Raw genomic sequence first — 17,274 nt, forward strand, 5'->3', positions numbered from 1 at the left:
CGTTCAACAATTCCCCATTTTGTAACATATAGGTATCATTTTCTTTGACTCCTGCATACTATCAAAATGGAAATCAAATAAAAGAAACATTAACAATTCTTCCACTATCATAATGATGTTATATCTCATGTTTTTACATTTGTTCTGGCTGTGAGATGCTCCTTTGTGTTCAGCTCTGGCTTCAGAATTATAATGTAGCACTTGGGCATGAAGATGCAGCCCAGCAGACCAGCATTGGAGGCCAGGATGGAGAAGACCTGCACAGCCACCATGTGTTTCCCTTTGGTGCTGAGGTAGGTGGGCACAAAAGTCACCCAGACACTGCAGAAGACCAGCATGCTGAAGGTGATCAACTTGGCTTCGTTGAAGGCCCCAGGCAGATTCCTGGCCAGGAAAGCCACCGTGAAGCAGACGGCAGCCAGGAAGCCCATGTAGCTGAGGGTGACGTAGAACATGACAACGGCCCCTTGGTTGCATTGCAGGATGATTTCTCCAGGCTGGGAGTGGAGGTCAGAGTCAGGGAAGGGGGGAGAAACTCCCAGCCAGATGGAGCAGATGATAACTTGGACACCAGAAGAAGACAGGATGATGGAGTTGGCCAAGCTCTTCCCCAACCATCTCTTCGCTCGGTTTCCTGGTTTTGTGGCCAGGAAAGCCAGCACCACCGTGATGGTTTTGGCCAAGAGAGAAGAAACAGCAACTGAGAAGATGATGCTGAAAACCGTTTGTCGGAGAAGGCAGGTGGCTTTCCTTGGTTGACCAATGAAGAGAGAAGAAGACAAGAAGCAAAGCAGGAGGGAGACCAGGAGGATATAGGAGAGGTCCCGGTTGTTGGCTTTGACAAGGGGAGTTTCTCGGTATTTAATGAAGATGATTAAAACAAGGCCTGTGGTTAGGAACAAGAATAGGGCAAAAGAAACCAGGATGATGCCCAGAAGTTCTTCATAAGACAGGAAGGTTATAACTTTGGGGATACATTGGACTCTTTTTTTATTTGGGAATTTGTCAACTGGACATTTGGTGCATTTTTCTGTATCTGAGAGAAAAACAACAACAACCCCATATTTCTTTGTCCTTTGCATTTCAAAATATATTGTACAATCTTTGGGAACAAGTGATTATCAGGAGCATTTTCTGGGATGGATTTCTTAATATCGCCAGAGTCAAAAAATAAGTGTATCACTTTTTTAAAAAAGATAGCTACAATATATTTTTGATAGGCTATGAAATTGAGGGAAGCTTTGGACTTGAAAGATTTCCTTTGTAATGTTCAGAATATTGATAGGAACCTCCATTACTAAAGGAAAATAATGAATCAATTAATCTTTCTAGAGAAACTTATGTGCAAGATGGCAATTCTTGTCATACTTGCCTCAGAGCTGGCTGGCAGATCAAGTGACTGTTGCAAATAATTTGGAATGGCCATTGGAGCAGTGGTGATATGGGTGCAGACACATACAAGCATAACTATCCATGCCGCCATATTCTGTATCTCATACATCAGTAACACCTTTTCAGTGTTCCTCAAAGGGAACCCATGTAGACTGCATTGCAGTCCTCCTTTCAGGAGGTGGACCTAAAACCATTCCTTGTATTTCAAAGAACTCAGGTGTTCCTAGAGAAGTAAATGTGGAAGGAAGGACACATCCAAGGTAAAAAGAAGAAATATTTTCTCTGGCAGTAGTAAAGCTTGTACAATCTGCCACAGCCACCTCTCTCTATTCAGCCCTTCCTTCACAGTCTTTTTGTTCTTCTGTTTAGATAAGAAATGAGGCATTTCGGAAATAAATCAGAAACCAATTAAGCTTAAAAGTGTGTTTTAATTCACACTTTCATGACAATGCTCTGGATGGATCCAGTTCCACCAGGCCTCCCATTTTCCTTTGGTGTCACCCACCTTTCTGAATGGAGAAGGTCCCCTCCGGACAAGGAACACAGTCGTAACAGCAAACTGGCTCTCCTTCTCGAGCCCTCTTGACAAACCCAGGACGACAACTTTCCACACATTCAGACTGAGGAAAGGACTGAGCAGGAAAAAAACAAGATTGCCGAAGGAAATGTGTTAGGACTCTCCGTCCATGGAAAATGGACGTAAAAATGGATATTAGACAATATATTAGATATTAGCATCTGGTCTTCACTTAAGTAAATATAAAATCTCTCACTATTTCCAAATGGTTGGAGATATAACTTCTGGAAGATTTTTCCTTTAGTTCCTCTCTTTTGCTTTTAGCATCTCACATTGCCAAAAAAAGAGGACTTTATTAAATAGAAAAGTCTGGAGAGATGGAACCAGGGGTGGGATTGTACTGGTACTATCCAGTCCTATAGAACCGGTTGTTATGATTCTGTGCAGTTCGGAGAACCGGCAAATCGCACCACTAACTGGCCCCGCCCCTCTCTGCCCGCCCCTCCCCTCCATGCCCAGTCAGTTCTTTTTTTGTGTGTGTGTAAATTTTATTTGAGTTTTCACAAAGAGAAAAACAATACAAATAAAACATCTTTTTTGAAAGTAGCGTAATCCCGGGTTACATTCTTTGTACAGACACAAATTCAGGTTCATGCTCATTTTTATACTCTATTCCATATCTTATTACTATTTTACATTTTCTGCATGGCTTCTCCCCTCTTTTAATTTTCTCAATTTTATTGTAATTATCTCATCTCAATTCAAATCATTGTATTTATATTTTTGTCTGTCCTGTTTCAATTAACTATTATCTTTTCTCATTAAACAAAATTTCTCCTGTAGTTACTGATTGGAGTATGACGCCTTTATATCTTTTCCCTAAAGTTGTAACATTCAATATAATACATAACTTCCATTCAGATTCTGCTTGGTACGTTCTTAAAATACACACTGTATTCTTAAAAAAAGAAAAAATATATAAAGGTATATAATTAAAACAACATATTCCATTCCTATTCAATTCTATCATTAATATTAATATTCATTAAAATCTTAACTTCTTTAACATTACTTTTCAATTAAGTATCATACTTCTATAGGAACAATTATAAGCTTTCCATAATTAATTCCTATTCTTATCGTGCATGCATGGCATCACCTGCAGCCTGCTTTTGCCCACTCACCAGGCCAGCCATTGCTGCATGCCTTCCGCTGTGGCCCTGCCTGATTTCCCTGGGAGAGTGAGGTTCTGAAAGCTCCAGGGCCCAGACACCTACCAGCCAATACCAGTCACCTTTACCCCCCATCCCACTTGCCTTTTGCTGCTGCCACCCACCACCCTAACCCCCAGAAGTGAGGCAGAGGTATGGGGGAGGGAGACCAGAGAGTATGGCCCATTTGCCTACCATCCCTTCCCTCTCCCACACGCAGCCCCTTTGTTGGACCCAGAATAATCACCCCTGGTTGGCCCTGCCACGCCCACCCGGTTGCACCCATGTAGGCAACAGGTGCTGTCATTTCGAAGTTGAGGGAGAATTTGGGGAAGGAGGTGGAGGGTCCTGCAGTGGCTGGTACAGGAGCACCATTGAGAAGCAAGAAAGTGGCCTTCTAGTGGTCCGACCTGGTGTTCAGGCTGGAGGCGGGCCACGGAAAGTCAGAGCACCGAGGGAAAGGGGGATTACCAGGGGGAGCTGCCCTCTCCTAGAAGAATTGGGACCATTGGGGTAGTCCTAGGAATTGGGTGAATCGAGCCACAGCTCCTTGCCTTCTTAGCTCAGGGAATGGCCGCTTTCTGCAGGAGGGGGACTGCAGAGGGGGCAGGTCTACCCGAGTGACTCCTCCGGTGTCTTCGCCAGATTATTTGGACACATACAAGTGAGCACAGTTAAAGGCACTGCTGTTGCATGTGAGCTCAGGCCTCAATCCACAGCTCCGTAAAGCCAACACCAAAGAATTGGTCAATCAGATGAACCTGTGGTGCAATGCCCACTCGGATCTCAGCCGCTCCAGGCGGTCCGACCTCAAAGCCCTTTAGAAGCCGCCATTCCCAGGCTTCTCCTCACCTGTGCTTGGTCGCCCCCTCTTCACCTTGCTGAAGCGGCTGGCCCTGACCCTCACCCTCCCCTCCCTCGCCTGGCTTAAGAAGGCGTAAGTTTTTTCTTGGTCGAACTGGGACCTTAAGGACATATTTAACACCTGGGAAAGTAATGACTTGGAAGCTATAATGATTGATGTTTTCAGCTGCAAAGAAAAGTGATGAAAAGGGGAAGTTACTCTCCCTCCCTTATGGAATTAACAAATGGACAAGGGAAACCAGCCTTTTGATAGAAGGTAAAACCTAAACTCCTTTGTTATAAGTGGGAAGGGAGAGGCTTGGGAAAAAAATTTTTTTACTCTAAGATTTTGCTGGAGGAGATGCCTTGAAGATAAAGAGAATAGAAATTAATTCTAAAAAAGATTTAAAGCACAGATTGGACATTTTTTCTTTCCCTAATTTGACTTCACCTCTAGAAGAGAAATTGTAAAAAGAAGAAGCTTGTACTCTGCCTGGACTGTTTGATGACTGTGGGATTTTGGGACTTTTGGGAACTGTTTTAAGTTTGGAAATAATTGATTGGCTTAATAATAAGAAGAGGATGGAGAAAGAGAAGAAGAAACAGTTCAAAATGGCTCTATCTCTTGATGAACTAAAAAAACAATATTTAAAAATAAGGAAAGAAGGCAAAGATGTTATGGGAGAAGCCCTTTGTTTCCTAGATATGGCCCTTGTCATGTGTCAGCAAATTAAACAACAGCTGGAAGAAGCTGAGGAAGAAGAAGCCATTTTTAATGAACTAAACGGTGTGACTAAGAAAGAAAGGAGAAAGAGAGGAGCGAAAAGGAAGGACTTAAGAAATAAAAAATATTTATGAAAGAGAAAAAGAAGATGCAAAAACAACAGAATGCTAGAAAGCAAAAGGAAAGAGGAATGCAACAGAAAGGGGAAATCAAGAAGGCAGAGGTTTGGAGAGGAGGGGGTAAAAAGTTTAGGTGGGTTAAGAAGGAAAGGGAAAAGGGGGAAAAAGTTACAAAGATATAAAACAAGATGGAGAAAAGAATTTTTTTTTACGGGTAATGGGTAATATATGGGTTTTTTTTTTAAAAAAGGGGGGGATTCTGCAAAGTACTCATGAGTATTGTAATAGTGGTATTTGTATTATAAGTAGATAATCAGAATTTTTTAAGATTTAATAAAAGACTAAAATATCAAGGTATAACTTTAAAAGGTTTAATAATGAATGATATTAAGTTTTAATAAAATACTAAAGGGAATGTTTAAGATATTAGTTTAAATATAGAGTTTAATGGATTAATGTGTTGACTGTTATGGATTTATTATTGTAGTATTGGTTTCTGAAATAGTAGAATGTACTAAGCAGAATCTGATTGGGATTTAGGTGTTATTTTAAATTTTAATTTAGGGGAATGATAGAAAGGCATCATACTCCGATTAGTGATTCCAGGGGAAACTATTCTTTTTTAAATTGGAAATGAGACAGATGTAAATTGAGAAATGGACAAAAGATATAAAAATATTTTTCTTTAAAGCAAGATTAAATATATAAAAAAGAATTAAGATGAGGCAAAAGTGGGGAGGAGTTATATAATAGATATAGAATGGTAAACAAGATAGGTAATGGTATATAAGAAGAGCATGAATTCAATTGAAGTCCATACAAAAAGAGGTAATCTGGGGCCAAGTTACTTTCTAGAAGAAAGTTTTATGTTTTTATGTCTATGTTTTATGTGTGTGTGTTTAATTAAGAATTAAATAATAAATAATAAAATCTCGGAGGAAGACTAGATGAGAATAATTATAAACAAGCCAGAGGAAAATATAAATGTGATGATTGAATAGCAGATAAATTAGAAAGGAAATATGATTGAATAATGATTAAAGAGAAACAATATGGAATTTGGTAAAGGGAATTTACGTGTTTATATGGAAATGGGATAAATTATAAGTACGTGATATAAAACAATATGTTACCTGCCTTGTAAAGATTTACAATGGAAAGAGGTTTTATGTTTTTAATGTTTAATGATGTTTTGTTTTGTTTGTTTGTTTGTAAAATCAATAAAACTTGTTTAAAAAAAAAAGAAGGTGAGGGTGAAGGTGGGGGATAGTGAAGCGGCCAGGTCCCTATCTTCCCGACTCTCTCTCCCACTCTGTGTGTGTGTGTGTGTGTGTGTGTGTGTGTGTGTGTGTGTGTCTCCCTGAAAGCTGTGGCATGGCCAAGCCAGCAAGCTCTCCTTGGCGCTCTTCGTTACTTCTTTCATTTCTTCTTTTTGGAATCCAGACTGGCTGAACTGTGGTGGAAGCATCCCTTTGGGTGACCCTCCTCCTCCCTCTCCTCCTCTTCTCATAACCGGCAATTGTGGCGGGGCTGGGAGGATGCATGCGCATGGGGAGATGCTCCTCAAGCAAATGCCAAAGCACAGCAAAACCTAGTATGGGGTGGGTGGCTGCTCACTTGAGGAGCGAGCGTCTCCCCACACAAGTGCACCCTCCTGATCCATCCACAGCTGCCGGGTGCGAGAGGAGGAAGAAGAGGAGGAGGAGGAGGGAGGAGGGTTGCCCAAATGGACGCTTCCACCGCGGTCTGGCAATCGTTGTTCAGCCAGTCTGGATTCGAAAAAGAAGAAATGAAAGAAGTAGCGAAGAGCACCAAGGAGAGCTTGCTGGCTTGGCCATGCCGTGGCTTTCAGGGAGACACACACACACACAGAGTGGGGGAGAGATAGGGACCCGGCCACTTCGCTATCCCCCATTATCACCCTTACCTTCTCTCACTGCTCCATTTTGTGAACCATCTATGGTTTAGTATCTCTGTTGGGTATAACATTGATACACCAACTAAGTTTGGGTGGGGGACGAGCGGTCTGCCACCTCCAAGTGGTGTCCCCTGGATGTGCGAAGCCGTCAAACGCTGACCGTAACTGAGAGCAGACCCTCCGCCGACAGGCCCACGCGACAGGCCGGCTGGAGTACTCAAATGCCGCATCAACATGGTGGAAACGTCCACTACAAAACACACGTCCAATGCTACCGCGTTCGGGGGAACCGACGGGCGCAGGAGACCATTGGCCTGCGCCAAAAATCAACGAAATGGTCCACGCGGAAAGCACGGCGCACCTGCACCGTGTGAGAAAGCTATGGCGACTGCGTCCGGGTCCGATGCGCATGGAGACTACCCGATCCGTGTGAAAAAACGCAAGCGGGGAACAGAGGACTGCCAGACGCTCAAGGTGGCCACCTGGAACATGGATTCGCTGACTGGATGCTCGACCGAGATCGTCAGGGCCATGCGGGACAGGAAGCTGGACATCTGCTGCCTCCAGGAAACTCGCTGGAAGGGCAACAAGGCTACGACTATAGATGGCTACAAGATCATATACACCAGCTGTAAGGAAAACCGTGGCGGTGTAGCTGTGGTTGTCAGTCCAAGCTGGCAAAGTTCTGTCGCAGAAGTTAAGCGCCTCACAGAACGACTGATGATAATCGTCGTAGCGACCGAGAGGCAGTGCCTACACATCTTGTCCGCCACGCCCCTCAGACCGGATGTCACGAGGAGGAGAAGGATACCTTCTGGGAACTGCTCGACATCCAACTCAGGCAGATCCCACACGAAGACGACATCATCATCTCGGGCGACCTGAATGGTCATGTAGGCGGGACAAAAAGCGGACACCAGTGCCACGGTGGGCACGGCACAGGCGATACGAATGAGAATGGCCAGAGGATCCTGGACTTTGCCGACTCCCATGATATGACCATCACGAATACCTGCTTCATTAGGCGAGAATCTCAACTCCTCACCTATCATAGCAGAAACGGGAGCCACCACACACAGATCGACTACATCATCGTACGACGAAGAGCCGCTAAAAACGTGCTCAACGCCAAGGTGTACCCGTACGAATTGAGCAGTCAGCACAGGCCGCTGATGGCGAAGATCAGGATCAGCAAGCCCAAGACCAGGATTGACAAAGGAATGCAGACCAGCCACGAATCAAGTGGTGGAACCAGAAGAAGATGGCGGGACCCCTCATCAAACCGGAGCAGTTCCTGCAGATGGTCGACGGGCCACAGGAAGCGTGGTCCATGCTGAAGAGCACTGTTCACACTGCCGGCTGCCAACAGCTTGGTTGCACCAAGCCAGGACGGAGACGCATCGAACGAGATACATGGCTCTGGACACTGGAAGTACAAGATGCCGTACACCTGAAGAAACGGCTCTACAAGGCCTTTCTTCAGGACAAGACCAGCGAGAAGCTCTGCGAATACAAGGCGGCCAAAAAGGCAGCCAAGAAAGCAGTAGCGACAGCCAGAAGCTCCCACTACGATGACATCTACGAGAAGCTGAACACGCGAGAAGGCGAGAATGAGATCTACCGCCTAGCCAAAAGCAGACACAGGAAGACCCTGGACATTGACCAGTTTCATGGGATCAACGACGAAAGGGGAAATTTGATCGTCAACCCCAGAGACGCTGTGGAGAGGTGGCGGCAATACCGAGAAGATCTCCACCGAGGAGTTCCCACACCCACAAACCCAGCGAGGTGACCCAGTTGAAGGCCCAGTCTCAGGCATTTATGCCAGCGAGGTCGCCGACGCCATCAAGGCCATGAAAAACGGTAAGGCAACAGGACCAGATGACATCCCTGCCGACTTCTGGAAAAAGGCACTACTGGGCTCGGCATTGTGGCTGTGCGAGCTGTTCAACAACATCGTCTCCACGGGAAAAGTGCCACACGACTGGTACCGCAGCACCACTGTTCCGATCTGGAAGGGAAAGGGCAGCCCAGCGGACTGCTCCAACTACAGACCGGTCAGGTTACTGTCACACACTATGAAGATCTTTGAACGCATCCTTGATAAGCGCATTCGGGACGTCGTCGACATCAGCGTCAACCAGGCTGGATTCATCAAGAACTGCGGCACCACCGACGCCATCTTCGGTGTGCGGATGCTGATGGAGGCTCACAGAGAGAAGAAAATCCCGCTCCACACCGCCTTCCTAGACTTGGAAAAGGCCTTGACCGAGTCCCACACGATCTCATCTGGTACGCGCTGCGAGATCACGGCGTGCCTGAGCTGCTCGTGACAATGGGTCCAACTCCTATACAGATGTCACAAAAGCCGTGTAAAAGCGGCAGCTGGGATATCAGAGGAGTTTAATATTACCGTCCGGCGTACACCAGGGCTCTGCTCCCTCACCACTGCTGTTCATTCTGGTGATGGACACAATTACACACGACCTGTACATGCCCGCCCCATGGACGCTGCTCTACGCCGATGATGTGTTCCTGGCCAACCTGTGCAAGGCTGAACTCGAGCACCGAGTCCAACAGTGGCACGACCGCCTCGAGCAGTTCGGGCTCCGGCTGAACCTAAAGAAGTCCGAATACCTGACCACTGACATTGAAATGACAGGCTCCATCCACGTGAACGGGCAGGAGCTACGCGCGCCTCCACCTTCAAGTACCTGGGAACTACTCTTGGGGAAGAAGGCCTACTACAAACTGAGGTGGCAGCCAGGATCAATGCAGCGTGGGGCAAATGGAAGTCCGTCACAGGCGTCCTCTGTGACAAGAAGATGCCGATGCACCTGAAGGCGAAAATCTATAACTCTGTGGTGCGCCCGTGGCCATATACGGTGCAGAGTGCTGGCCAGCGACCAAAGAAGTCGAAAGCAGACTCCAGATAATGGAGATGCGAATGCTCCGATGGTCGGTAGGCCTCACCCCTACTCGATCGCGTCAGGAACGAAGAAGTGCGTGAGACGGTTCAACGTCGTGCCCATCCCCACGGTCATGAGGCAGTCCCGGCTACGATGGTTCGGCCACGTGAGCGCGCCAAGGAAGAATCCATCATCAAATCTGTAATGAAGGTGACTGTCGGAGGAGGCGAGACCGCGTGGTAGACCTAAACAACGCTGGATGGACATGATCAAGGCCGATCTAGAGATCGCGAAGGCAGACCCGACACACGTGGCAGACAGAGAGGTGTGGAAGCAGTACTCAAGGACATTAGCGGACCTCGCCCGAGCGCGAGACAAACGCTGAAGAAAAAGAAGAAGAAGAAGAAGAAGAAGACACCAACTAAGTTTGGGTGAATAAATATATAAACCAAGGTTTGGGTGTTTGTAACTTGTAGCTTTAAGCACCAAACTGCTTGTAATTAACTAATTAAGGGTGCGGTTACAAACGGCAATAAAAGGCAGTAAGAGAAACGTAACCTCTCTGCTTGTTTTTTTCTGCTTGCTACTGTTTGTTTGCTACTGTTTGCTACAACTATTTGAATACCTGAACGAAAGGACTATTTCATTGATGCGCTGATATCCTGTGAATACTCAGCGTTGTCTTCAAAAGGAAAGGTATCAGAGGAGAAGATATCTTTACAAGCAGATAAGGATATAGAACTGACTAGTAAATGGACTAAGTTACTGAATGGATATATTTGTGAATGACATATGGACTGATTGACAATGTTTAAACTCTAATAGGATTAAACAACTATTTAAACTACAAAAACAGTGTTTGTCATCAGTGTGTGTAAACTCTAGGGCCCTTCCTCTCTCATTTGGCTGCCTGGCTTGACTGCTGCTGCACATTCTGTTTTTGGGGGTTTGTCCCCAATAACTAACATTGGTTATGGGCCCAGTGCGCACAGTCTAACTAACGAGGATATAGCAGTGAGAGTTGGTGTGAGTTGCACATTACTGTAAAAACAAACTGTTTTTTTTCAGTAGTTTTTAAATAGTTACATATCTGAAGAGCAATGGCACAAGTAAATTTGCCAAATCTGTCCATGATATCCAGACTAGATGGAACGAACTATGTTTCATGGTCAATGAAATGTAGTTTACTTCTACGAAGAGAAGGTTTGTGGGACATAATAACAAACCCACTAGATGTGACTAACTTAGATCCTAATGTTGAAGAGGATGACAAAAAGATACAAGACTATAAACGAAAGAATGAGCAGGCTTTATGCATCATAGGACTGACTCTCTCTGACCAGCAACTTATCCATATCCGTGGAGAGGAAAATGCTGCAAACTGCTGGGAGAACCTCAGGAAGATATATGTTCGGGACAGTGTAGGAGCTCATATATATCTTACACGCAAACTATTTCGAACACATCTTCAGAAGAATGGAGACATGTTAACTCATTTAAATTGTATGAAGAGCATTTTTCAGGAATTACAAGAAAAAGAGCTTATATTTAATGAGTTGCAACAAGTATACATCATACTGTCTTCATTAGATCAAAGCTATGATGATTATGTGACTGCTTTAGAAGTATTGCCAAAAGATAGTTTATCATTAACCGAGATTACCGGCAGGCTATTAGAAGAAGCCAGAAGAAGATGTGAACGTGACCAGCTCAGAGAGGATAAACCTTATAAAGAAGAGAAATTATCTTCAAAGCTTGAAAGAAACCAACTAAGTAAATTAAAGCACCCGGAAGAAGAGAATTTATCTTTGACGGCATACACAATTAAAAAGTGTTTTAATTGTGGAGGCAGAGGACATTTGGCAAGATTCTGCAGAAAAGAAAAAAGCCAGAATGTAAAAAAGCCAAAGAAATCTTTTGAACTAGCCACGTTTAGCAACTGTGATGTGAAGAATGATTTATGGGTGGTGGACAGTGGTGCATCCCACTGCATCACGAGAGATAAGACAAAATTTATAAAACTGTCTACAAGCTCTCAACATATATCACTTGCTAATGGCTGGAACCTCAAGGCCAAGGGAGAAGGTATTGCATACTGTCCATGCTTAAACCAGGATATAAAAATGTTGTATGTACCACAGGTAAAGGTGAACTTGCTTTCTGTAAGGGTATTAGACAAACTAGGTTATGTAATTACATTTAAGGATAATAATTGCATAATTGAGAAAGATAACAAAAGGGTAACTGCAGCTTTAAATGGAACATTGTATGTATTACATGATAGTAAGAAAGGGGAGGCACAGACTGTATTTAACAATATAAAGCCTCATAATGAATGTATCCATTTATTGCATAGGCGTTTGGGGCATGTAAATTTTAAAATGCTAAAACGTACAGTAGAGTTATCTGATGGAATAAGGTTAAAACCTTGTGATAAATATTTGCGTTGTAATGTCTGCTGTGAAGATAAGAGTAAAATATTGCCTGCAAATAGGCTAAATGGTTTCAAAACTAAAGAACCTTTAGAAGTAGTATTTGCAGACATTATAGGTCCAAAAGAAACCCAGTATAGGGGTGCTCATTATATACTGAGCATTATGGACCATTATTCTAGATATGGGTTTTGCTATCTAATGAAAAGCAAAACTGAAACATATCAACATTTCTTCAACTGGTTAAAATTTGCAGAAAGAAAGACTAAACGGCAACTGATAACCCTGGTGACAGATAATGGTACGGAATTTGTTAACAGCAAATTCCAGAATAGATTAAAGGTAGCTGGAATAGAGCACAAGAAATCTGCACCATACAGACCACAACACAACGCATTTATTGAGAGAAGAGGCCAAACACTACAGGCAATGGTTAGAACAATGTTAACTGATTCTGGATTACCTGATTCTTTGTGGGGGGAGGCCACAATGTGTGCTAATAACATATTGAACAACGTTGTTAACACAACTACTGGTGAAATACCATTCACCATGTGGCATGGCAGGAAGCCTGATCTGAGTTACCTGCACACATTTGGTGCACCAGCATGGGTGCATATCCCTACACAACTCAGGCGTAAAGGGCAACACAGAGCTAAACAATTATTCTTCGTTGGTTACCAAGCAAACCATAGGGCATATAGATTTTGGGAGAAAGGCACATCTAAGGTGTTATGTAGTGCCAATGCCCAATTTCTAGAGCACGTAGGATGGGATAAGTTAGAACAGGATAACAAAAAGAAGTAATTATTGAATCCTATAGAAATCCCATTAATTATCCCTGTAACTTTAAGAATAAAGTAAAGAGACAAATACAGGCAGAGATAGAGCCCATAAAGGAAGAAATAGTACCAATAGCTGAGCAAGCTGAGGAACATGAACAGGTAGTAATTCAAAAAAGTCCTCAAACAAGCCCTGCAATTCCCAGAAGAACTACACAAATATCTAGACCGCCTGATAGATACCAGGCTAACACAGTGTGCCAGATTAATAAAGTTCCATATACTGTAGATGAAATAAACATGTATCCTACTAAAGATAAGGAAAGTTGGTATGCAGCAATGAATAAGGAATTAAAATCCTTAAAGGATATGAAAGTATATGAAAATGCGAGATTACCTGTTGATATAAAACCCATTGGCTGCAAATGGATTTTTAAGTTAAAAACTGAAAAAGATGGTAATATAATCCATAAGGCACGATTAGTAGCCCAAGGTTTTAGACAAAATGCCAATGACTATGATGAGGTATTTGCACCTAGCCTTAAAGCAGCAACATTAAGGGCAGCTTTAGTGTGGGCAGCAAGTAAGAAATATATAGTCAACCATCTAGATGTAGAAACTGCTTACTTGCACGCTCCACTAAGACATACTGTATACATGAAAAAACCTATTGGATTTAAAGGTGAAAATAATAATGATTATTGATTGTTAAAGAAGAGCCTCTATGGTCTTAAACAATCGGGCTATGAATGGAACCAGTATATTGTAAAGGAACTGAACAATATAGGGTTTAAAGCTGGTTTAGCCGATCCATGTCTATTTAAAAGGGAGACAAATGGGAAAATATCATTATTACTATTATTCACAGATGATATTGCTTTGATTACAGAAACTAATGATGAAGCCAATAAAATAATAGCATCATTAGCTAAGAAAATAAAAATCAAGCAATTAGGGGAGATAAAGAAATATCTAGGTTTGAATATACTGAAAACACAGAAAGGTTTTAAGATATCTCAGGAGGATAAGATATCTAAATTGTTAATAGATTATAAGATAGAACTTTGTAAGACTGCAAAGACTCCAATGAGTCAGGATATTTGCAAAATGGATACTCAAAGTCCCAAGTTTGATAAGGTAATATATCAATCTTTGATTGGTAGCTTATCATACATTAGCAATTGGTCAAGGCCAGATATAGCTTATTGTGTTAATCAACTGGCACGACATAATAATGATCCACTTCAATGTCATTGGAAAGCATTAAAGAGAATTTTAAGGTATCTTAAAGGAACATTACACCATGCACTGTATCTAGAACCAAAAGGTGATCTAATACTGAGTGCTTATGCAGATGCTAGTTTTGCATCAGAAAGAGACACAAGAAAGTCGACTTCAGGAACAGCCATAATGCTGGGTAAGACATTAATAGGTTGGAAGTCAATAAGACAACAGCATATAAGTTTGTCTACTATGGAAGCAGAATTCTCCTGTTTGTCGTTATTATGTACTGAATTAATCATGTATAAGCAGATGATGAATGACATGGGATTAACTGTAAATTATCCTATAATTGTACATGAAGATAATCAGGCAGCAATTCAAATGGCCACAAATATTGCAGTAAAAACTAGGAGCAAGCATACAGATTTAAGGTACTTAAACGTTAGACAATCTGTAAAGAGTAAAATGATACAGCTGGAGTACTGCATGTCGGAGGACAATATAGCTGATAACTTTACTAAAGCCCAAGGTGCCATTAAGCACCAAGAGAGTTGTGTAAAGTATGGTTTTAGATTGTAAGGGTATTATATATTTATATCACCCAAAAGGGGAGAATGTTGGGTATAACATTGATACACCAACTAAGTTTGGGTGAATAAATATATAAACCAAGGTTTGGGTGTTTGTAACTTGTAGCTTTAAGCACCAAACTGCTTGTAATTAACTAATTAAGGGTGCGGTTACAAACGGCAATAAAAGGCAGTAAGAGAAACGTAACCTCTCTGCTTGTTTTTTTCTGCTTGCTACTGTTTGTTTGCTACTGTTTGCTACAACTATTTGAATACCTGAATGAAAGGACTATTTCATTGATGTGCTGATATCCTGTGAATACTCAGCGTTGTCTTCAAAAGGAAAGGTATCAGAGGAGAAGATATCTTTACAAGCAGATAAGGATATAGAACTGACTAGTAAATGGACTAAGTTACTGAATGGATATATTTGTGAATGACATATGGACTGATTGACAATGTTTAAACTCTAATAGGATTAAACAACTATTTAAACTACAAAAACAGTGTTTGTCATCAGTGTGTGTAAACTCTAGGGCCCTTCCTCTCTCATTTGGCTGCCTGGCTTGACTGCTGCTACACATTCTGTTTTAGGGGTTTGTCCCCAATCACTAACAATCTCCTTCAAACTGGTGAGAAACCCACAAGGGCTGGAGAATGTGTCACTAAGGCACAGGTTGTTTGTTTGCTCCTTGTGCCCAAACTAGCAAAGGAAAAAGGGAATTCTGTTGACTGGGGCCTGAATTCAAATGAATTTGAATCATGATTGGGTGGAGGTCCTTTTGGTCCCATTGGAAGAGAAGCTTCGTCCTGCTTGGGGAAAAGTGTCCCCTGAAAGGGCCAATGTCAGCCTTCAAGATCTACTATTGCTTTGCATCTTTTGGCTGCCATAAGTAACGGGGGGGAGGGGGTAAGTCTGAGAAGAGAGCTGGAGGTGTTACATTCTACTGTTGTGTAAATGAAGGGGGGGAGTATAAATTCCTGCTTAGGTTTCTATTTCTCGCTTAGCTTTCTTTTCTCTGCGCAGCTGCAAAGCTTTATCAAAATATGCCAAGGTCAACGGACAGAGGCCTCATCATCACCTGAAGATGTCCACATGATCATATTCACAACTTTTAATTGGAAGAATCTTTTGAACTATTAGGGGTGGGAACATTTCCATCACTTTGTATATGTGATCTGTGCACCTAATTCCTCAATGAGGCGTTTGGACAACCCCATGCTGTACAAAGGTATGAGAAGGAATGGGTATCAGCCTCAGCCAGAGACAGCCAAGCTGCCCCCACCCCCATAATTGAGCCTGCATCAGCGCAGCAGCCAGCTGCAGCACCGGGCCCCCTGCGGGAGCTGTGATACTTAGAAGACGCAGAGCTCTTAAGCTGCCTCCATTAGAAGTGAAATTTGGGGGAAATCCCTAAGACTTGGGTTTCTTCCTAGCACAAGTTTGGAGCTATATGGAAGAATACAGAGAAGAGTTCACCTCAGAAGCAGCCAAAGTGAGATGTGTTACTGGGTCCCTGGAGGGAATAGCTGCAGAGTGGATGGTGACTTTGTATAATGATAACTCCCCCCAAGTGCTGAACTATAACGTATTCATGAATGCGCTGCGGGCAAGATTTGAGGACCCACTGGTGGAGCGAAAGGCCAGGATCAGGATGAAAACCATAAATCAGGGGCGGAGGTCAGTGGCTGACTACACCCAAAAGTTTAGACAGCTGGCATGCCATATCCGAGGCTGGTCCCAGGGAGCCCTGATAGAAGCATATAAAGATGGTCTAAATGAAGACATATACCAGAGATGCATTTCCAGAAGGGACCCCAATGACTTGCAGATGTGGTACTTGCTGGCAGAAGAGGTGGAAATAGATTTGACCCGAAGCAGACGCAGGGGGGGCTCTGGGTAGAGTAAGCCTTCCCCACCATGCTTCCAAGAGGCCCCAAATCCCCCGAAGGGAGGAGTGACGGCAAGACCCAAATCCACTGCCTGCTTCCGATGTGGGAAAAAAGGTCACCGGACTGTGGACTGCAGGGTCAAGCTGGATCCAAAGGGGGTGCCAAAAGGAGGGAGGAAACCTGAAAAAACCCCAGCGAAGCCTCACGAAACCGCGCTAAAGGTGAGGGAAGTTGTAGAGGTCGCCCCTCCGTAAGGAGAGGAGCTGGGACTTCCGACCTCCTCTGGGAGAGTGAATCTGACTCAGAAAACGACTTCCTGGTAAGTCCAAACAAGGGCCCCATGACCATTCCAGTAAAATTGAGGGTACTCACTTCAGGAACCGAAGGGGAGATGCTAGCCTTACCAGACTCTGGGTGCACGAGGTGTGTAATCAACATGAGAGTAGTTGAGGAGATGAGCCTAAGACTGAAAACTTTTAAAACGCCCATAGCCTTTTGCCAATTGGATGGATCAGTGGCGGGAGGCTGCCCTGCACGTTTCATAATGGAACCCCTAGAAATGACCATGGGAGAGCATAAAGAGACTCTGTGTTTTATTGTGGCCCCTGGGATGGAGCAACCGTTAATACTGGGATTGCCATGGCTCCAGAAGTGGAACCCCCACGTGAACTGGAGGAAGGGGTTGTTGCGCATGCGCACCAATCAGCGACCGGAAAGGGAGGGGGGATCTCAGCTGAAGCT

General features: G+C 43.5%; 2 protein-coding genes across 3 annotated transcripts in view; both read right to left on the minus strand.

The window, feature by feature from the left end:
* The window catches only part of LOC148123680 (vomeronasal type-2 receptor 26-like), a 172,298-nt gene that overhangs the window by 140,967 nt on the left and 14,057 nt on the right, over positions 1-17,274 (minus strand). The window contains exon 1 of one of the 2 annotated variants that reach the window (XM_087919085.1): positions 3,973-4,040. The exons of the other annotated variant lie outside the window; for it this stretch is intronic. The gene's annotated coding sequence lies outside the window, so the exon portion shown is untranslated. Of the gene's footprint in view, positions 1-3,972; positions 4,041-17,274 lie in introns of those variants that run through there. 2 annotated transcript variants of the gene reach the window in all.
* Positions 17-2,117, minus strand: LOC148123685 (vomeronasal type-2 receptor 26-like; the record flags this gene model as incomplete). The annotated part of the gene is made up of 2 exons (XM_087919093.1): positions 17-1,036; positions 1,898-2,117. Coding segments are annotated over 2 exons (1,131 nt in total), but the record flags the coding sequence as incomplete, so codon positions are not given.

The sequence above is a fragment of the Pseudonaja textilis genome, unplaced genomic scaffold (genome assembly GCF_049901715.1).
Source record: "Pseudonaja textilis isolate UNSWEBS1 unplaced genomic scaffold, rPseTex1.2 PTEXSCF25, whole genome shotgun sequence".
In the NCBI taxonomy this organism is placed as follows: domain Eukaryota; kingdom Metazoa; phylum Chordata; class Lepidosauria; order Squamata; family Elapidae; genus Pseudonaja; species Pseudonaja textilis.